The sequence below is a fragment of the Zea mays genome, chromosome 8 (assembly GCF_902167145.1).
Source record: "Zea mays cultivar B73 chromosome 8, Zm-B73-REFERENCE-NAM-5.0, whole genome shotgun sequence".
Taxonomy (NCBI): Eukaryota; Viridiplantae; Streptophyta; class Magnoliopsida; order Poales; family Poaceae; genus Zea; species Zea mays.
This window is the reverse complement of record NC_050103.1, coordinates 169769162-169791789: the sequence shown is the minus strand read 5'-3', so window position 1 is coordinate 169791789 and position 22628 is coordinate 169769162. Positions and strand designations below refer to the sequence as shown.

The window sequence follows — 22628 nt, the reverse complement described above, 5'->3', positions numbered from 1 at the left end:
GCATATGCGCGCATGGCGATCCGTTTAGTGTTATCATATAATGTATGATGATTATATGATTAACAAAGAGTAAATTAGGATATAAGAGTAAAGACAATGCAGAGGTGACAATTATAGCAGGTACGGTAGTTGCATAGTCAACCGACTTGTTCGTAGGTTTGTACAAATTTATATATTACATCATTAGTGGTTCAACGACCAGAGATCTGTTCAATATCTACAGCACTGCTAAAGTTTCAGCAGTTTGGTTATATATACACAAAAGCATTCGCGCTCCAAAAGTGATGATTCGCTCCAAAAGTGATGATTCTCGTCATAATACCTGTACAAAAACAGGCCAGCGTTAGTAGTTAAAGAGTCTCTAAGTTGTGTCTTTTTTTGTATGGATATGAGAAGAATACTTTGATTATATTGATTAGAAATTATGTATACAACAGGAGAGTAGATGGTGTAATACCTTCATGAGAACATCATCAGATCGTTGATGTAGAACCTAGCTGTGCACTCTTGATCCTATGTGTTTGTTAGCGTTAGTATGAATCAGGATTGATACCTGCAGAATTTAAATAGTGTTTATGATTTGAGTTTAAATTTTTTTATAGATACATACTTCTTAGGAGGTGACGCGAGGCTGTCTTTATTGAGCTCAGCTGAAACCTGTTCATCAACCTGTAAATAAGTGAATAAGAATTGTCAAGTAACATTGCTGGTATATAATAAAAGTGAAGAAATCTTTTTTGTGGCCTTTTTTGGCAATGTTTTTCAAACTATTATTCTATGGCATACTTTGCCTTTCTTATTTTATGGCATTGCCATACAACATTGCCAAAAAGACCATACAACATGTGTAGGTGATTAAGAAAAAATAACCTTCCTTATTTTCGGGGCTAAGAAGTGTACAAGAAGTGCTAAGTAACCTTTCAAATAAGAGGTGCCAGCATGAAACTGTCTTTCCTATTATATGGCATATGTTGCCATAACCTATCTCAGTCGTACATCACTAAACTGACATGGAATAACATACATATATTTGATAGTTAAAAAAAGGGACCATTGCCAGGAAACTCATGGTTACAAGCTCGTGGCTGCACATTGAATTGTTTGAGTGGCAGGCAGCAGCACATTGGGCCGTAGTACTGGGCCAGCTTTTTACAGCGTGCATGCATGCATGTTTGTGTGAGATAGACCATCCAGCCAGTCATACGGCCGGAATCGATTCATTGGGCTTCATGATTGTTTGGTGTCTGCACATTTAGCTTCTCATTGCCTCCATTCCTGTGCTACCAAAGCCTTAGATTCCTATGGCTCGACCATTGCCAGGACATGCTAGAGAGTGGCCTAGATGGAGCGGCACAGATGTGGGAGGCAGATGGCATCCAGCAGTGCTTCCAAAGGCTGTGGGTGCTGGATGTGCGCTACACATGCTGTGATCAGATCTTGTTTGGACAGATGCTAGAGTTCATGACTCAGCTGAGGGTGCTAAATGTGATCGGAGCCAAGGATTGGGACATACGCCAGTTACAGGGGCAGCTTCCTAATATTTGCAAACTTGGAGTAGCAAAGTCTACAATTCAATGTGGTACAACTCTCTGGAAAGATGACTTGTTGGCAGGGTCGAAAAGCTTGCGGTTTCTTGACCTCTCTGGTAATAACGAAATAATTAGTGGAAAGAGTTGCATATCTGCCACAGAAAAAAGCTGCAGCCTGGAGACCATCGTCATTCATCAAGGATGTGCTGGACTAGAGAAGATCTCATTGGCTGGGTGTGCTAAGCTAGAGAATGTACTCTTGACAGGATCATTCAATGAGCTCGTGAGCCTTGATATCTCAGGATGAGCTGTGAAGAGGCTGGATCTCAGTGCAATGATAGTGCTGAAACTTGATGAGATCATTCTACTAGACTGCAACATGCTGCATGCAATCCTATGGCCTCTGAAAGGAAGAAAGAAAAGATATCCTAGCAAGCTGCGCATTCAAACAAAAAAGGGATGTAGTCGATAGCAGAACAGCCAACTAAAGTTGGATGTGCTTTCATTTGTAAGAAAAAATGGCATCCAAAACTTCAACAAAATATTTGTTTCATATGGTCTAGGAGCAGAATATCCCTATATAGCATACTGGATAATAGCCGTGCTGATAGCAGCAGTTAAACTTGGTAAACCAGCAAGTGTAAATACTATTATGTGGACTTTGAGCTTATGACGTGCAGTTGCTGGGTGCTGACTGTTTTGAGTTTTCCTGAACAGGTTCTGACCCAGATTGTTGCGGCGGTGAAGGTGAAGCAGCGGTGCTCCCTATGTACAGCTTAGCAATTCAGTGTGGAAGGGCTTTGTGCTTACTGATATAGCTTAGATCCATACTTTGCATGGTCCAAATATGTTTCCAGATTTTATATCATGTAGCAGTTCTTGTAATTTCATATGGAATATTCTTATCGCAATATCAGGTGCGTCAGAATTTTTTTGTCCACAGTGGTAAAGACTCTCAATAATTTCAGGCCACTTTGCATTACATGTGAAAGTTACAAAGAAGTCAGGTGGGCCATGAACTCTGCAGATAGCTATGCTGTCGTGATAGTTTTGTATCATGTATCGTCTTCCACCGATATGCGATGCTGGAAGCACAATTGTTTTCCCCATCTCTTCCCCGTTTATGCAACCTCTACTAACAGCATCTGATATACCTTGTAAATTTTCTATTCTTAATTTGTCCTGATTATTCAGAATGTAAGTAAGCCTATTTTCATCAATGCAGGCACGAGCATCGACCTTAGCTTGATTTGATAATATCCCATAAGAGAGAAATGGATTGGGTTGCCAGGCTTATAATGAAATTGATAGCAATAGTAGTCTTGCATTGTCATATGGATTCTTGAATTTGGCTGTTTATTTTGTATCCCGCTATACATGACACCAACTTGGAAACCTCGCTCTCCATAAGGAAATAGGAGTGGATATTGAAGGGCCATATAAGCCGGATGTAACGATGAAATACGTTTCAATTCAGAATTTCTGGTTTCTATGATAATGTCCCGTTTAAAGGTTTCGAGGGAGAAATCACCGATAACAAGCATGGCTAAATCATCAGTTGTTGGCATGTCATATTGTACGGGATCTCCTTCTTTGGCTCCAATTATTCTGATGATAAATTCCTCATCTGCGTGTTCAGTAAGCCTTTCCTTAGCAATTCTGAATTTTTTAGCAAAAGGATTATGGGTGTCCAACATTTGTAATAGTTCATTAACAATCTGTGGCTGTATAGGAGAATCAGGAGCATCGTCACTTGATAAAGACCGTATTCGATTGTTTACCTCATGTGATGTATCATATACATAAAGTTGAAGGAATTTGGGGGGCTGGTCGGTCATTGGTAGTAGTGAGCCTATTCGATGATGGATCTGACCACATACCTTGAAGACTGGTGGGCCGCGACCATCATTCAATGATCTATCAATATGAGCGCCCATAGATGTAAATGCAAACAAGCAATTGTACTGCCTTATATTTTGCATGAAGGTCTTTGAAACCACATCGCCATCAAACCTTGCTAATGATAATAATGGTTCAGGCCTGGGTCTGTAAGCAGGTATGCGGACTTTACCACCTTTACAACAACTATTGTAGATGACGGATCGTGTTCCCACAGATGACCTTATTCTCTCGCCGTGCCAAAAAAGTGCGGAGCAATGAATACATTGGTATGATGGTCTTCCATAATACGATCGATCATGGTATGAAGCTGCAAATTTCGTCACCATGTATAGAAATAATGAAGGAAATTAAGAAAAGGCCAGTAAGAATTTATTAACAAAACATCTTTCGTTCTAACCTTACGATTCTTAAATAGTATTATTATTTGTTGTGTAGTTATCTTCTTAGCAACATTAACTAATTAATGGATTGACTAATTATCATAATTTACCTTTGATCGTTTTTACAAAATCTGGATCGAAGTGTCCGCATTGCAATGTGGGAGTATGCTGAGAGGGCATGCTGGATCCTAGTACAGTTGTATTAATTCCTCAATATTAGATATTGTTTAAAAATATTGGGAAAAAGGTGTGTTCATTGTCTTACCTGCTAATGCTAGTTTTCGCTGATCTAGCACTCGCTTACGTATACGCCTTGCTTCTGCATGAGATAAAGTTGATGGGGCGTAGCATGCATTGTTATAATCTGTCACGACAAACTTGTCATGAGCATATCAAAAGCTAGGCTTTTGTTGTTTATTAAGGACTGTACTAAAGGACTTACTCCGCTTTTTGTGGCTGTTTGGATTTACGGGGTCCATGTCAAAGTAGTTCCTATAAATTCGCACCTATTTTTCCTAATTATATATGCCAATCAATATCACTACACCTTGTAGATGAAGAATAGGATAGTATTATATAGATCTCCTAGATCATACATGTGTATATATATATATAGTTGGTATGATCTCTCTCTCTCTTCTTTATATATATATATATATATATATATATATATATATATATATATATATATATATATATATATATATATAATGTACATGTTTGTACAGATCAATTATATAGTGATCATCAGATATGTATAACCACATGGTTGTGTTAACAGTTTACAAAGCACGGGGAAAATGCAAACTGTGTAGATTGTATATTATATGTACATGTTTGTACAGATCAATTATATAGTGATCATCAGATATGTATAACCACATGGTTGTGTTAACAGTTTACAAAGCACGGGGAAAATGCAAACTGTGTAGATTGTTAACTGTACCTTTTTTGGAATGAACTATTCATGGTACTTTTGGTGTACACATATAATTAGCCAATTCGGTAGAGGAGGAAGTAGAGAGAAATCATATACATAGCAGATGCATTGGTTGCTACCCAAGGATAAATAGGTTGATGTCTTCATCACTAATTAGGAAACAGTGTATGAACAAAACTATTAAATTTGTTGTTAGAAAGGGATCACAGTACATAGCAAAATCAGTACATGAACCAAGTGGGTTGGGATGAAATGCTACAAAATGGAATAATTCACGCAGCAGTGCAATAGAACCCAAGGCACTTCGAAACAGAAGGTATGAAAAGACTTACCTCACGAATTTTGTCTTCAGCAGAGGACGAATATGACCTACATGATGAAAATTCAGAACTTAGAAGCTGGGCAAAAACCTTTATATCCTACGACACATAATGAACACCTTTATATTTGTTAGACTACCCGTCTAGGGTTTGTGTTATTCCCTGTGTAATGACCGTTATACCCCTGTGTAATGGGCCTTGGCCCAGTTACTCTCTCTATTTAATATCACTCCCAACCCCTGATTAGGGTATGGGTTCCTATTCTAACATGGTATCAGCTAGGTTTAGTCTTTTTTTCCTCTCCCCGAGCAGCCACAGCCGCCAGGGGGTTTTCCCTCCACTGTAGCCGCCGCCGCCGGCCTCCACACAGCCAGCGCCGCCGGCCTCCTCCCTCCCTCGGCCGCCGGCCCCTCCTCCAGCCGCCGGCCCTCTACCTCCCTCCCCTTCCCCACCGCCGAGCCGCCCGCCCTGCCCCTAATCTCGCGGCTCGTCGCGCCGCCAGGAGCAACCGTCGACGCTCGCTGCCCCTCGTCCAGGCGAGCCCTGGTCGGCCGCCGCTGGACGCAGCCCCGGCTGGACTCGCGCCAGGGAGCCGTGCAGCCCAGCGCCGACCCCGACGCCGCCCAGCGCCAGGCCGCCTCGCGCCCAGGCCCGCGTGCTGCCGTGCGTCCCCGCGCGCACTGCACAGCACTGCGCCGCCGACCTCGCCAGGAGCCGCGCCACCAGCGCTCGACGCCCGTCCCCCTGCTGCGTCAACGCCCGATGGACGCCCCTGCTGCCACCACGGCCGGATTCCACGTCGGGGACATCACCGGCCCTGGCACACCCCCCCCCATCGCCCCTGCTGCACCCAGCAGCGAGCTCACCCATGGGGGGGCCCCTACATCGCCGGCCTTGGTCCGATCCACGCCTCCTCCCCGCTGCCCCTGCGTCGCAGCTCCCCACCGGGCTTTCCCGCCTTCGCTTCACCCACCTGGAGTCACCGCGTCGCGCCCTCCACCGACTCCCCGCTCGTCGACACCCTCGCCACGATCCAGGCCGTTGTGACGGCCTCGCGGGAGCGCGAGCGCGCTGCCTCCCTCGCCCTGGAGCGTGAGCGTGCCCTGGGCGCCGCTCTGACCACCTAGATGGCCACCACGCAGCGCCTCCTCGGCCGTCCGACACTCGCCGATGCGGCGCCCCCAGAGGACCCCCACGCCTCTGACGCCGACGCCGACCTCATCGCTGCGCTCCACGCCCAAGCCGCTGGCCTGCACAACATCCGGGCCCTCGTGTCCGTGGTGTTGGATCCGGCGTCCTCCCACTACCCCCGGTGGCGAGGACAGGTCCTTCTCACGCTGCGGCGGTTCGTCCTTGACGACCACGTCCTCGTCGACCACGACACTCCGTCGCCTCGCTCCTGGTGCCTCATGGACAGCGTTGTCCTCTCGTGGCTCCACGGCACCATCACCGTTGAGCTACAGGACATCATCCGCGACCAGGCGGACACTGCGCGCCAGGCATGGCTCGCTCTCGAGGACCAGTTCCTCGGGAATCAGGATGCTCGGGCACTCCACCTCGACGCCCAGTTCCACCTGTTCTCTCAGGGGGACCTCTCCGTGGACGAATACTGCCGCCAGATGAAGGGCCTCGCTGACTCTCTCCGCGATCTCGGTGAGCCAGTTGCCGATCGTACCTTGGTGCTGAACCTCCTGCGTGGCCTCAGCCCCCGCTACGGCCACCTGAAGGCTCTCATCAAGAGGAGCGTGCCCTTCCCCACCTTCCACGCCGTGCGGAACGAGCTTCTCCTTGAGGAGCTCACCATGGCGAATGAGGCACCCACTCCTGCCTCGGCCCTCTACAGCGCTCCCACCAGTGGTCAGCCGCCATCAGGGGGCCAGGCCACCCGTCCTCCGTCGACCGGGGCTCCCACCCGCCCCCCACCTGCCGTCCCGGCGGCCCCTCGTCCGACTTCCACGACCGACGGGGGTCGTCGCTCCCGCAAGGGCGGCCGTGGGAGCGGCGGCTCCTCTCGTGGTGGTCCCTCCGGCCGGGGTGGCGGCCACGCATGGCCGTCCTTCTACAACCCCTGGACCGGGACCATCGCCATGTGGCCGGGCCAGGCACCGAGTACCCCCCGTCCTCCGGCGCCCGCCCTCCTGACTACACCTCACTACGACGCACCTCCTTATGGTGTTCCCGTCGTGCCCCAGGCTCCGCCCGCCCTGCCCCCCTCCCTCGCTGCTGCTTTCAGCACCATGGCGATGACCCCACCCCCCTCCGACTGGGTGATCGACTCCGGTGCCTCGTACCACACACCCCCACGGCAGGCACGCTCTCTCGCTCTCATCCCCCACTCCCCTCTCACCCATCCTCGATCGTCGTTGGAAACGGTTCCACTCTGCCAGTCACCTCAGTAGGTGCCTCGGTTCTCCCTGGGCCGTTTTACCTCAACGATGTTCTCGTAGCTCCCCACATCACCCACAATCTTCTTTCTGTTCGTCGATTCACTACTGACAACTCATGTTCCATTGAGTTTGACCCCTCTGGTTTTTCTGTGAAGGATCTGGCCACCAGGACCCTTCTCGCCCGCTGTGACAGCTCGGGGCCTCTCTACACGCTCCAGCCCTCCACCGCCGGCGTGTCTCCACCTCCTGCCTTGGTCTCCACCACCTCCTCCACCACATGGCATCGACGTCTCGGCCATCCTGGACCCGACGTCATGACCAAGATTACCAGTAGTCTCGATCTTTCATGTAGTAGGGGACATTTTGAGGGTCTCTGTCATGCTTGTCAGTTAGGCCGACATACTCGTCTCCCATTTACTACTTCTTCTTCTCGGGCTGAGCAGGCTTTTGATCTGGTTCATTGTGACCTTTGGACCTCCCCTGTACTCAGTCTTTCTGGTTATAAATATTATCTGGTGATTTTGGATGATTTTTCCCATTTTCTCTGGACCTTCCCGCTTCGGTTGAAGTCGGACACATTCACCACCCTCACACACTTCTTCACCTGGGTATCCACTCAGTTTCGTCGCCCGGTCCGTGCTCTGCAGTGTGACAATGGCCGCGAGTTCGATAACAACGCCTCTCGCTCCTTCTTCCTCACTCATGGCGTCCAGTTGCGTCTCTCGTGCCCCTACACTTCTGCCCAGAACGGCCGAGCCAAACGCATGATCCGCACCACCACTAATATGCTCCGCTGTCTCCTCTTCCAGGCGTCTCTCCCTGCCAGCTACTGGGCAGAGGCCCTGCATACTGCCACCCACCTCCTCAACCGTCTTCCCTCGAAGGCGGTACGCCACCCTACCCCCCACTTCGCCCTTTACGACACAACCCCTTCCTATGACCACCTTCGCGTGTTCGGCTGTGCCTGCTACCCTAACACTTCCGCTACCGCTCCACATAAGCTTTCTCCTCGCTCCACCCGCTGTCTATTCCTTGGCTACTCCCCTGACCACAAGGGGTACCGGTGTCTGGACCTCACCTCCCACCGCATCATCATCTCCCGTCATGTCGTCTTTGACGAAGATGTGTTTCCCCTTGCTGGCTCCACCCCACCCACCGATCTTGACTCCCTCCTCGAGTCCGATCCGATTCCTCCCCCACCTTCGGCTCCCCGTCTTGCGCCGTTACCTGCTCCTCGTGCGGCCCCCACGACCTCTTCCGCGCCACGCGCGGCCCCGTCGACCCCGCCTGCGCCACGCGCGGCCCCGTCGACCCCGCCTGCGCCACGCGCGGCCCCGCCTGCGCCACGCGCGGCCCCGTCGGTCCTGCCTGCACCACGCACGGCCCCGTCGACCCCGCCTGCGCCACGCGCGGCCCCGTCGACTCCGGCTCGATTCGCCAACCCCGCCCTCGTCTACCATCGCCGCGGCCATGCCACTACCTCGGCACCCCCCGACGCGTGCCCATCGACGAGCGCGGCCCGCTTCGCCGACCCCGCCGTCGTCTATCACCGCCGTGAGCCGGCCCCTCCAGCCGCTCCCGACGTTCCGGTGGCTCACTCCGAGTCATCCGTATACCACCCGTTCGCCATCCATCACGACCCCGGGCACGTCCACCCGATGGTGACTCGACGCGCTGCTGGCGTTCTCCGCCCCGTCAACCGGCTCATCTTGGCAGCCGCTACGACCAGCACTCCACCCGACGCTTCCCCGGTACCCTCCTCCGTTCGCACTGCCCTCGCCGACCCACACTGGCGTCGCGCTATGGAGGAGGAGTACGCGGCCCTCTTGGCCAACCACACTTGGGACCTGGTGCCGCGTCCACCAGGCACCAACGTGGTCACCGGCAAGTGGCTATTTCGCCACAAGCTGACCTCAGACGGCTCCCTCGACCGCTACAAGGCCCGTTGGGTCCTTCGGGGCTTTACCCAGCGCCCCGGAGTGGACTACGACGAGACCTTCAGCCCTGTCGTCAAGTTCGCCACTGTTCGCGCTGTCCTCTCCCTCGCCCTCTCCCGCGACTGGGCGATCCATCAGCTCGATGTCAAGAATGCCTTCCTCCATGGCACTCTGACGGAGACTGTCTACTGCAGCCAGCCCACCGGCTTCGTCGACGCTGACCGTCCGGACCTGGTTTGCCGGCTGAACCGATCCCTGTACGGCCTCAAGCAGGCGCCACGGGCTTGGTACAGCCGCTTCGCCTCCTACCTGGCCTCCGTCGGCTTCGTCGAGGCCAAGTCGGACACGTCCCTGTTCATCTACCGGCGCGGCGACGACACCGTCTACCTCCTGCTCTACGTCGACGACATTGTGCTCACGGCATCCACCGCCGACCTCCTTCACCGCACGATCGTCGCCCTTCAGCGGGAGTTCGCGATGAAGGACCTGGGGCCCCTCCACCACTTTCTCGGCGTCACCGCCGAACGTCGGCCTCAGGGTCTCTTCCTCCACCAGCGCCAGTACGCCATCGACATCCTGGAGCGGGCTGGCATGTCTGACTGCAAGCCCTGCACCACGCCTGTCGACACTCAGGCGAAGCTCTCTGAGGACGACGGGCCTCCGGTCGCCGACGCGACGTCCTACCGGAGCCTCACCGGCACGCTCCAGTACCTCACGTTCTCCAGGCCCGACATCGCCTACGCCGTCCAGCAGGTGTGCCTGCACATGCACACTCCGCGGGAGCCCCATCTCACTGCGCTCAAGCGGATTCTACGCTACCTCCGCGGCTCCCTCGACTACGGCCTTCTACTCCGCCCATCCCCGACGTCGGAGCTCGTAGTCTACACCGACGCTGACTGGGCTGGCTGTCCCGACACGCGCCGGTCCACCTCCGGCTACGCCGTCTTCCTGGGCGCCAACCTCGTCTCTTGGGCCGCCAAGAGGCAGCCCGTCGTCTCTCGCTCCAGCGCTGAGGCCGAGTACCGTGCCGTGGCCAACGGCGTGGCCGAGGCCTCCTGGCTGCGCCAGCTCCTCCACGAGCTTCACAGTCCCCTCCAGCGCGCCACCCTCGTCTACTGCGACAACGTCAGCGCGGTCTACCTCTCCACCAACCCCGTGCAGCATCAGCGCACGAAGCATGTGGAGATCGACCTGCACTTCGTCCGCGAGCGTGTCGCTGCCGGTGACGTCCGCGTTCTCAGCGTCCCCACCACGCTTCAGTTCGCCGACATCTTCACCAAGGGGTTACCGTCAAGTGTCTTTTTAGACTTCCGATCCAGTCTCAACATCTGTACAGGATAGAGTTGTGACTGCGGGGGGGTGTTAGACTACCCGTCTAGGGTTTGTGTTATTCCCTGTGTAATGACCGTTATACCCCTGTGTAATGGGCCTTGGCCCAGTTACTCTCTCTATTTAATATCACTCCCAACCCCTGATTAGGGTATGGGTTCCTATTCTAACAATATTCTATAACACATAATTAGAAGGCATCGCCATTTGGCACCTGAAGGCAGAAAGTGTTATTTTTTTTTCCGGGGTCTCCCAACTTCATTGAGGTAAATAAGTGAAACCGAAAAAGCACACGTTGTTAGAACCAGTTTATTTATAACCATTAAAAAAACCTCACTGAGGTGAAGAAGAGAAACCGAATTACAAACCAAATAATATGTAAATCGACGACGGGAAAAAAAACACGTTGTCGGAACCAGTTTATTTGTGACCACAAACAATTCACACATGTTTAATGTCCAGACAGAACACATTCTAAATCTAGTAACAATCTATTTGTTTTGTTCGCATAATACGCCCATAGGATTGTCTCTATCAGTTACAAAAATTTGTACGGTCATCCAATGAAGTTATTGTCTCTTGTTCCAAACTTAACTAAAATACCAAACTGTGGCGAGAAAATTTTCTCAATAATATTCCACGCTTACAAATGGCATGCGTGTTACTACATTGTAATCCATCAGATGCCTACCACTAGGTTGGTGACATTACGTAATAGCATCGGGCTGCAGTGCTAAGATTTTCCATGATACATACATGGAACTATGGCATACTCCAAAGGACTTCCAGATTCTGGAGAAACGGAAAACTGGATTTTAGTGGCGCCTTCACTCTTCAGCACCTGAAGGCATGAACTCAAGACAGTAACATCGAACAACACTATCGCACTGTTACTACTACTACAACATCGGGCACATTACCACTTTGCAAGCACCACGATTCACACCTACACATATTCAGACACAAAATTGGGCAGCGATGGGCATGGACATTTCATTGAATAGAAAAAGCACACCTATTTGGGGGGTAAAAAAATCAATTAGAACAACGATGGAGACGCCATCGAGCGGGGGCAGCTCGAGCGGGTTGGCCAGGTGGCTGGCGGTGATGCGCTGGAAGAGGAACTCCCCCACGATGGCCATCCAACCGCGGCACTACTCCAGCCACCCTAGCGCGTCCCTCTTCCCGCCCCGCGGCTCCGCCATTGCCGCCGCCGGATGAAGTGCCAGCCTTGCAGTTGCCTGCAGGGGCAGAGTCCAGTCTTTGAGAGGAGGCGACGCCCTCGTGCGCGCGGCGGAGGCGAGGCGTGGCGTGTGTGGTAGGCTGCGGACAGAAGGACTGGAGGGAGGAATGGCGAGCAGCAAGGTCACCGATTTGGGGGGTAAAAAAATCAAACAACGAACCGGCAGATCTGCTGGTTGTTGCTGCTCAGTGCAGCGGCCCACGCAATGAGAAGGTGGAGGGAGGAATGTCGAGCAGCAAGGTCACCGATTTGGGGGGTAAAAAAATCAAACAACGAACCGGCAGATCTGCTGGTTGTTGCTGCTCAGTGCAGCGGCCCACGCAATGAGGAGGTGGAGGGAGGAATGGCGAGCAGCAAGCTGAGCAAGGTCACCGATTTGGGGGGTAAAAAAATCAAACAACGAACCAGCAGATCTGCCGCAACTATACAATTCGGGGGAAAAAAAGAAAGGAAAGCAAACCTGCTGGAGTGCTCGAGACGGAAGACGCGGCGGAGGCTGGAAACGGAAGACGCGGCGGAGGGAGCAAGGATGAGGGACAAGATGGAAGTTTGACTGTGTGAGGACTGAGGAGAGGAAATTTCCAGAAGCAGCGAAGGTAACGAGGGAGTAGTCTTCAGAGATATGTGAGCCGTTGATCCACAATCGAGTAGCTAAAAAAATTTCCGCTGACGTGGATAGCGTGAAGAACGCAGCTTTGAACCGGTATTTACCTGCAGAATTTAAATAGTGTTTATGATTTGAGTTTAAATTTTTTTTATAGATACATACTTCTTAGGAGGTGACGCGAGGTTGTCTTTATTGAGCTCAGCTGAAACCTGTTCATCAACCTGTAAATAAGTGAATAAGAATTGTCAAGTAACATTGCTGGTATATAATAAAAGTGAAGAAATCATTTTTGTGGCCTTTTTTGGCAATGTTTTTCAAACTATTATTCTATGGCATACTTTGCCTTTCTTATTTTATGGCATTGCCATACAACATTGCCAAAAAGACCATACAACATGTGTAGGTGATTAAGAAAAAATAACCTTCCTTATTTTCGGGGCTAAGAAGTGTACAAGAAGTGCTAAGTAACCTTTCAAATAAGAGATGCCAGCATGAAACTGTCTTTCCTATTATATGGCATATGTTGCCATAACCTATCTCAGTCGTACATCACTAAACTGACATGGAATAACATACATATATTTGATAGTTAAAAAAAGGGACCATTGCCAGGAAACTCATGGTTGCAAGCTCGTGGCTGCACATTGAATTGTTTGAGTGGCAGGCAGCAGCACATTGGGCCGTAGTACTGGGCCAGCTTTTTACAGCGTGCATGCATGCATGTTTGTGTGAGATAGACCATCCAGCCAGTCATACGGCCGGAATCGATTCATTGGGCTGCATGATTGTTTGGTGTCTGCACATTTAGCTTCTCATTGCCTCCATTCCTGTGCTACCAAAGCCTTAGATTCCTATGGCTCGACCATTGCCAGGACATGCTAGAGAGTGGCCTAGATGGAGCGGCACAGATGTGGGAGGCAGATGGCATCCAGCAGTGCTTCCAAAGGCTGTGGGTGCTGGATGTGCGCTACACATGCTGTGATCAGATCTTGTTTGGACGGATGCTAGAGTTCATGACTCAGCTGAGGGTGCTAAATGTGATCGGAGCCAAGGATTGGGACATACGCCAGTTACAGGGGCAGCTTCCTAATATTTGCAAACTTGGAGTAGCAAAGTCTACAATTCAATGTGGTACAACTCTCTGGAAAGATGACTTGTTGGCAGGGTCGAAAAGCTTGCGGTTTCTTGACCTCTCTGGTAATAACGAAATAATTAGTGGAAAGAGTTGCATATCTGCCACAGAAAAAAGCTGCAGCCTGGAGACCATCGTCATTCATCAAGGATGTGCTGGACTAGAGAAGATCTCATTGGCTGGGTGTGCTAAGCTAGAGAATGTACTCTTGACAGGATCATTCAATGAGCTCGTGAGCCTTGATATCTCAGGATGAGCTGTGAAGAGGCTGGATCTCAGTGCAATGATAGTGCTGAAACTTGATGAGATCATTCTACTAGACTGCAACATGCTGCATGCAATCCTATGGCCTCTGAAAGGAAGAAAGAAAAGATATCCTAGCAAGCTGCGCATTCAAACAAAAAAGGGATGTAGTCGATAGCAGAACAGCCAACTAAAGTTGGATGTGCTTTCATTTGTAAGAAAAAATGGCATCCAAAACTTCAACAAAATATTTGTTTCATATGGTCTAGGAGCAGAATATCCCTATATAGCATACTGGATAATAGCCGTGCTGATAGCAGCAGTTAAACTTGGTAAACCAGCAAGTGTAAATACTATTATGTGGACTTTGAGCTTATGACGTGCAGTTGCTGGGTGCTGACTGTTTTGAGTTTTCCTGAACAGGTTCTGACCCAGATTGTTGCGGCGGTGAAGGTGAAGCAGCGGTGCTCCCTATGTACAGCTTAGCAATTCAGTGTGGAAGGGCTTTGTGCTTACTGATATAGCTTAGATCCATACTTTGCATGGTCCAAATATGTTTCCAGATTTTATATCATGTAGCAGTTCTTGTAATTTCATATGGAATATTCTTATCGCAATATCAGGTGCGTCAGAATTTTTTTGTCCACAGTGGTAAAGACTCTCAATAATTTCAGGCCACTTTGCATTACATGTGAAAGTTACGAAGAAGTCAGGTGGGCCATGAACTCTGCAGATAGCTATGCTGTCGTGATAGTTTTGTATCATGTATCGTCTTCCACCGATATGCGATGCTGGAAGCACAATTGTTTTCCCCATCTCTTCCCCGTTTATGCAACCTCTACTAACAGCATCTGATATACCTTGTAAATTTTCTATTCTTAATTTGTCCTGATTATTCAGAATGTAAGTAAGCCTATTTTCATCAATGCAGGCACGAGCATCGACCTTAGCTTGATTTGATAATATCCCATAAGAGAGAAATGGATTGGGTTGCCAGGCTTATAATGAAATTGATAGCAATAGTAGTCTTGCATTGTCATATGGATTCTTGAATTTGGCTGTTTATTTTGTATCCCGCTATACATGACACCAACTTGGAAACCTCGCTCTCCATAAGGAAATAGGAGTGGATATTGAAGGGCCATATAAGCCGGATGTAACGATGAAATACGTTTCAATTCAGAATTTCTGGTTTCTATGATAATGTCCCGTTTAAAGGTTTCGAGGGAGAAATCACCGATAACAAGCATGGCTAAATCATCAGTTGTTGGCATGTCATATTGTACGGGATCTCCTTCTTTGGCTCCAATTATTCTGATGATAAATTCCTCATCTGCGTGTTCAGTAAGCCTTTCCTTAGCAATTCTGAATTTTTTAGCAAAAGGATTATGGGTGTCCAACATTTGTAATAGTTCATTAACAATCTGTGGCTGTATAGGAGAATCAGGAGCATCGTCACTTGATAAAGACCGTATTCGATTGTTTACCTCATGTGATGTATCATATACATAAAGTTGAAGGAATTTGGGGGGCTGGTCGGTCATTGGTAGTAGTGAGCCTATTCGATGATGGATCTGACCACATACCTTGAAGACTGGTGGGCCGCGACCATCATTCAATGATCTATCAATATGAGCGCCCATAGATGTAAATGCAAACAAGCAATTGTACTGCCTTATATTTTGCATGAAGGTCTTTGAAACCACATCGCCATCAAACCTTGCTAATGATAATAATGGTTCAGGCCTGGGTCTGTAAGCAGGTATGCGGACTTTACCACCTTTACAACAACTATTGTAGATGACGGATCGTGTTCCCACAGATGACCTTATTCTCTCGCCGTGCCAAAAAAGTGCGGAGCAATGAATACATTGGTATGATGGTCTTCCATAATACGATCGATCATGGTATGAAGCTGCAAATTTCGTCACCATGTATAGAAATAATGAAGGAAATTAAGAAAAGGCCAGTAAGAATTTATTAACAAAACATCTTTCGTTCTAACCTTACGATTCTTAAATAGTATTATTATTTGTTGTGTAGTTATCTTCTTAGCAACATTAACTAATTAATGGATTGACTAATTATCATAATTTACCTTTGATCGTTTTTACAAAATCTGGATCGAAGTGTCCGCATTGCAATGTGGGAGTATGCTGAGAGGGCATGCTGGATCCTAGTACAGTTGTATTAATTCCTCAATATTAGATATTGTTTAAAAATATTGGGAAAAAGGTGTGTTCATTGTCTTACCTGCTAATGCTAGTTTTCGCTGATCTAGCACTCGCTTACGTATACGCCTTGCTTCTGCATGAGATAAAGTTGATGGGGCGTAGCATGCATTGTTATAATCTGTCACGACAAACTTGTCATGAGCATATCAAAAGCTAGGCTTTTGTTGTTTATTAAGGACTGTACTAAAGGACTTACTCCGCTTTCTGTGGCTGTTTGGATTTACGGGGTCCATGTCAAAGTAGTTCCCATAAATTCGCACCTATTTTTCCTAATTATATATGCCAATCAATATCACTACACCTTGTAGATGAAGAATAGGATAGTATTATATAGATCTCCTAGATCATACATGTGTATATATATATAGTTGGTATGATCTCTCTCTCTTTATATATATATATATATATATATATATATATATATATATATATATATATTATGTACATGTTTGTACATATCAATTATATAGTGATCATCAGATATGTATAACCACATGGTTGTGTTAACAGTTTACAAAGCACGGGGAAAATGCAAACTGTGTAGATTGTATATTATATGTACATGTTTGTACAGATCAATTATATAGTGATCATCAGATATGTGTAACCACATGGTTGTGTTAACAGTTTACAAAGCACGGGGAAAATGCAAACTGTGTAGATTGTTAACTGTACCTTTTTTGGAATGAACTATTCATGGTACTTTTGGTGTACACATATAATTAGCCAATTCGGTAGAGGAGGAAGTAGAGAGAAATCATATACATAGCAGATGCATTGGTTGCTACCCAAGGATAAATAGGTTGATGTCTTCATCACTAATTAGGAAACAGTGTATGAACAAAACTATTAAATTTGTTGTTAGAAAGGGATCACAGTACATAGCAAAATCAGTACATGAACCAAGTGGGTTGGGATGGAATGCTACAAAATGGAATAATTCACGCAGCAGTGCAATAGAACCCAAGGCACTTCGAAACAGAAGGTATGAAAAGACTTACCTCACGAATTTTGTCTTCAGCAGAGGACGAATATGACCTACATGATGAAAATTCAGAACTTAGAAGCTGGGCAAAAACCTTTATATCCTACGACACATAATGAACACCTTTATATTCTATAACACATAATTAGAAGGCATCGCCATTTGGCACCTGAAGGCAGAAAGTGTTAATTTTTTTTCCGGGGTCTCCCAACTTCATTGAGGTAAATAAGTGAAACCGAAAAAGCACACGTTGTTAGAACCAGTTTATTTATAACCATTAAAAAAACCTCACTGAGGTGAAGAAGAGAAACCGAATTACAAACCAAATAATATGTAAATCGACGACGGGAAAAAAACACGTTGTCGGAACCAGTTTATTTGTGACCACAAACAATTCACACATGTTTAATGTCCAGACAGAACACATTCTAAATCTAGTAACAATCTATTTGTTTTGTTCGCATAATACGCCCATAGGATTGTCTCTATCAGTTACAAAAATTTGTACAGTCATCCAATGAAGTTATTGTCTCTTGTTCCAAACTTAACTAAAATACCAAACTGTGGCGAGAAAATTTTCTCAATAATATTCCACGCTTACAAATGGCATGCGTGTTACTACATTGTAATCCATCAGATGCCTACCACTAGGTTGGTGACATTACGTAATAGCATCGGGCTGCAGTGCTAAGATTTTCCATGATACATACATGGAACTATGGCATACTCCAAAGGACTTCCAGATTCTGGAGAAACGGAAAACTGGATTTTAGTGGCGCCTTCACTCTTCAGCACCTGAAGGCATGAACTCAAGACAGTAACATCGAACAACACTATCGCACTGTTACTACTACTACAACATCGGGCACATTACCACTTTGCAAGCACCACGATTCACACCTACACATATTCAGACACAAAATTGGGCAGCGATGGGCATGGACATTTCATTGAATAGAAAAAGCACACCTATTTGGGGGGTAAAAAAATCAATTAGAACAACGATGGAGACGCCATCGAGCGGGGGCAGCTCGAGCGGGTTGGCCAGGTGGCTGGCGGTGATGCGCTGGAAGAGGAACTCCCCCACGATGGCCATCCAACCGCGGCACTACTCCAGCCACCCTAGCGCGTCCCTCTTCCCGCCCCGCGGCTCCGCCATTGCCGCCGCCGGATGAAGTGCCAGCCTTGCAGTTGCCTGCAGGGGCGGAGTCGAGTCTTTGAGAGGAGGCGACGCCCTCGTGCGCGCGGCGGAGGCGAGGCGTGGCGTGTGTGGTAGGCTGCGGACAGAAGGACTGGAGGGAGGAATGGCGAGCAGCAAGGTCACCGATTTGGGGGGTAAAAAAATCAAACAACGAACCGGCAGATCTGCTGGTTGTTGCTGCTCAGTGCAGCGGCCCACGCAATGAGAAGGTGGAGGGAGGAATGTCGAGCAGCAAGGTCACCGATTTGGGGGTAAAAAAATCAAACAACGAACCGGCAGATCTGCTGGTTGTTGCTGCTCAGTGCAGCGGCCCACGCAATGAGGAGGTGGAGGGAGGAATGGCGAGCAGCAAGCTGAGCAAGGTCACCGATTTGGGGGGTAAAAAAATCAAACAACGAACCGGCAGATCTGCCGCAACTATACAATTCGGGGGGAAAAAAAGAAAGGAAAGCAAACCTGCTGGAGTGCTCGAGACGGAAGACGCGGCGGAGGGAGCAAGGATGAGGGACAAGATGGAAGTTTGACTGTGTGAGGACTGAGGAGAGGAAATTTCCAGAAGCAGCGAAGGTAACGAGGGAGTAGTCTTCAGAGATATGTGAGCCGTTGATCCACAATCGAGTAGCTAAAAAAATTTCCGCTGACGTGGATAGCGTGAAGAACGCAGCTTTGAACCGGTATTGTATATAGGAAGAGAGATACACTACACCTGGACATAACAGAACAGTTGGAGGCACTCACACAACAGTATAGATCTCACATTTGGTTTGTTGCTGCCATTCTTCTGCAGTCTACGGGTTCCTTAGAGCAAGTATAATAAATTTGACTAGGCGGGCTCTAAACGAAAAGGCATCGTTTGCAACATAGAGAAAACAACTATATTGAAGAAAATACCACAGTTCAAAATGGTCGTGCAACTTTGCACTTCGGAAAGCATCTCTAACGTCAAGTGCAAACACAACGCAATAATCCAGTTCCTCTTCTATTTGGATCGATTTGCAGGTATCTATTTGGATATGGTCCAGGTATGTGAAGCACAAGTGCCTCGAACAATTGCAACTTAAATATGCCGCCCAGCGGCCCAGCCATTCATCTATGTCTTTCTTCACGTTGTGTCACTTCTGGAACTGGATGCTGTAAGAACCAGTGTTTGGATCTTTGACGGCTTTGAAATTGTCAACGCTCATTCCGAAGCGCCCCAGCACGGAGTTACCCAGATCTTTTAGCTTTCCTGCAAAACAAACATGCATCGCAAGAAAAGCCATTTTACAGGAGAGATATCTGCAACTTTTCACGATGAGATCACAAGGCACCAAAATAATGCTGTTTTTGGTACTTGCAAAAAAAAGGCAGCACATTACCAATCATTTCTTCCTTCATCTTTTCCCTCTTCTCAGCTGCCAGGGGCTCAAGCCGGAAAAGAGACCTTGTGGCTTGTTGATTTGAAGGATCCATTTCAATAACCTTTTTCATATCTATGAGCAGGGATCAATTGACAGCAATCAGAACTAGTGAGCTTCAGCAATGATGCATGCTTATGTTGAAGGCGATAATGTGCGACTGTCACATAAAAAACCATAAGAGAGAACATCTAACCGGCAATAGCTTCATCATAGTGTTCGAGCTTTTCGTGCGCTTCTGCCCTCCGAAGCAGGGCTTTCAGGTACGATGGATTGAGCTCAAGTGCTTTTGTGCATTCTTTAACCGTCTCATCATGCTTTCCCTAGTAACACAAAAGTCAGCATTGGGGTCTGCTAATAATGACATAAAAAATAGCTTTATTCAACCAATGTGGTCATCCAAGTAAATAACTAAGGTACTGTTTGGTTCCAGAGCCAATTGGGATGGAGTGGCTCCATATGCTAGGGAGCGGCTCCGTCCGGGTGATTTTGGGGAGCCAGATGGTTCATCATTTGAGGATAATTTTCCATTTTTAGAGTCACTATTTCCTACTCGGAACCAATCCAAACAACAATAAATTAGAAGCAGAGGGGCTCTATCCCACCATACTCTGGAACCAAACACTACCTAAGAGATTAAGGTGAATAGTACAATACATTTGAAACTAGACTAAACAAGTGCAAATATTTACCAAAACCAGAAGCAAAGATTTAGGGTCCCAAGACACCAGGTAAAACAGCTAGAGTTTAGCAAGTTCAGGCAGCACATTCAAAACAGTGTTTGCTAGCAAACTTAAACAAGAGTGCAAGGACAGGTCCTCTCAGGTGAAAACAGTACGGATTCATATCAGGGGATAACAGTAGTGGTAGTAGGCCAGTGACATTAAGGAATAATTATGGCCCATAAATATGTACATTTTTCTCTGCCCACCAAAGCTATATTCCAATCAGAAAAATGGCTTACCAATTTCAGGAAGCACACAGCACGATTTGAATGGCATGCTGCACGTATATCCTCAGAAGATTCCAGCTCAGCAGCAATTTGCAATGCCATTTCATACTTAGATAATGCTTCCTCATATTGTCCGGACCCAAAAAACTTGTTTCCTTCTGCTTTTGCATCATTTGCTTGGCTTCTAGATTTCTACAGCAAGTAGAAAAAGTACTCATTTACCAGAGTGAAACAAATCTCCCCAGAAAGGATGCTAGAGAATTCGGACCCAAGCTAACAGATAATTTAAAAATATAATGAGCTCCAAGCAATGGCCTCCAAGAGGTTGCAAGATAATAATGAATTGAATTAATGTCTATATCATGTAGTGGCAGTTACTGCCATCACAAATATACACCAAGACACTGCATCTGATGGTTGGCCATCCCTACCTAGTTTTGCCACAAAACTTAGCAAATTGTACAGTTAAGATCTGGTTTATCATAATTTTGCAAAAGGAATAGTTATAAAATGTAGCACATCGGTGAAAATTTGATAACAAGTCTTTTAACATCACGTTGGCCACATCAGTTTTGTATATTTCACATGCATATGCGTCATTTTCTAGTAGAGTTTGCTTTTATTGCATTCGTTCACTTTGTACCTGTTTATAACCAAACCCGACAAGTGATCGGGATCACCTATACAGCGTGGTATAACCAAACCACAAAACAAACTTACTGGTCACTTTCATTGTAATTGAGCACGGTAAGAAGCTCAGATATTGTGATATCATATATAAGAACAGAAGCAGCATTGTTTCTTCACCAGGTAATCTGAAGCAGTTGCCAAAATAGAGAACATATGAAGTCTGATCAATAGAATATAGTTAGTCAGCCACTAAGCACGTACTAAACATATCACCATCTTACAGATGTTCATAACAAACAGGGGACGAGGGACGTTATGGGGGGTCCATCACTACCCCACAATCAAATCCAGCAACGAAACTATTAGCTCCTCCAACTCTAACTTTCTAAGCACGAATCAAGCAATCAATCCTACAGTCTAGTTCAAACACCAAGCAACTGAACCCCAGATTCATGTATCCCAGTCAGCAAACGTGAGGGGAAATGCAATAAGGATACGGGGCGGCCATGGCACTACCTCTCGCAGCTGCTCGTCGGTGAGCGCGTCCTCGAAGGCTTCCTCCTCTTCTCCGGCCGCCCTCGACGCCTCCCCGCCAACAGCGGCGGCGGCGGCGGTGGGCGCCTCCTCGGGCGCCGCTGAAGACGATGGGCGCGCCGCCTCCCCACCGGCCGCGGCAGCCGCCTTCTCCTCCGATGCCGGTGACGAGGGGCGCGTCGCCTCCTCGGGCTCCAGCTCGATCACTACCATGACTTCCCTCGCTGGGAGAATTGGATTCGCGAACTCGCTCGAGAAGTCCTCTCGGACTCGGAGACGTGCGTAGAGAGGAACCCTTTAACTATTTAGCAGGCGAAGAAAAAATTGTTATTTTGATCCTTCTAACATGGGCTCTCTGCTATTATATGTCCATATATCTATGACTTATAAGACTATTTGTGTCTATGATTTGTGAGTCTGATGGTAAAATAGAGAAGTCCAAATAGCAAATTCCCCTTTAGCGAACGGACACCTTTGTGCCTTCAGGATATTGCCATGATAAATAAGTTGTTTAACAAAACACTTCACCGCTTTTGTGCATGTGAAAAATGAACTTGTTCATTGTGTGTTTTTTACTCTTGTTTTTTGAAATTGTAGTAAAATATGCTGCAATGAGAATGTCTTTCACCACGATATTGGAAGAATGGTTGTTGACAGATTCTTGATAAGAATCATATAAGACAGAAACAGACCTAAATACCATTAGATAAGTTAGTTTTCCATAAGAGCTCATTCTAGTCATAGCT

General features: G+C 47.4%; 3 protein-coding genes and 1 long non-coding RNA gene across 4 annotated transcripts; all 4 read right to left on the bottom strand.

The window, feature by feature from the left end:
• Positions 1-105: 105 nt before the first annotated feature.
• LOC103636388 (uncharacterized) lies at positions 106-12675 on the bottom strand. Its single transcript, XR_004852258.1, has 5 exons — positions 12428-12675; positions 5084-5120; positions 611-669; positions 458-513; positions 106-322 (listed from the first exon to the last, which is right to left on the bottom strand). It is a non-coding gene; the product is annotated as an uncharacterized lncRNA (long non-coding RNA).
• LOC103636387 (uncharacterized) lies at positions 2595-4309 on the bottom strand. Its single transcript, XM_020542364.2, has 2 exons — positions 4077-4309; positions 2595-3999 (listed from the first exon to the last, which is right to left on the bottom strand). The coding sequence occupies exon 2, from the start codon at positions 3755-3757 to the stop codon at positions 2720-2722; it is 1038 nt and encodes a 345-aa protein (XP_020397953.1). The 5' UTR covers positions 3758-3999; positions 4077-4309; the 3' UTR covers positions 2595-2719.
• Positions 12676-13071: 396 nt separating the features above from the next.
• LOC118473170 (uncharacterized) lies at positions 13072-19117 on the bottom strand. Its single transcript, XM_035961913.1, has 5 exons — positions 18826-19117; positions 17185-17221; positions 16380-16452; positions 16203-16301; positions 13072-16125 (listed from the first exon to the last, which is right to left on the bottom strand). The coding sequence occupies exon 5, from the start codon at positions 15881-15883 to the stop codon at positions 14846-14848; it is 1038 nt and encodes a 345-aa protein (XP_035817806.1). The 5' UTR covers positions 15884-16125; positions 16203-16301; positions 16380-16452; positions 17185-17221; positions 18826-19117; the 3' UTR covers positions 13072-14845.
• On the bottom strand, positions 19099-22216 carry LOC100217063 (Tetratricopeptide repeat protein 1). Its single transcript, NM_001143434.2, has 5 exons — positions 21865-22216; positions 20731-20910; positions 19963-20089; positions 19728-19841; positions 19099-19597 (listed from the first exon to the last, which is right to left on the bottom strand). Exons 1-5 carry the CDS (start codon positions 22093-22095, stop codon positions 19482-19484), a joined length of 768 nt encoding a protein of 255 aa, NP_001136906.1. The 5' UTR covers positions 22096-22216; the 3' UTR covers positions 19099-19481.
• Between the last annotated feature and the right edge of the window lie 412 nt (positions 22217-22628).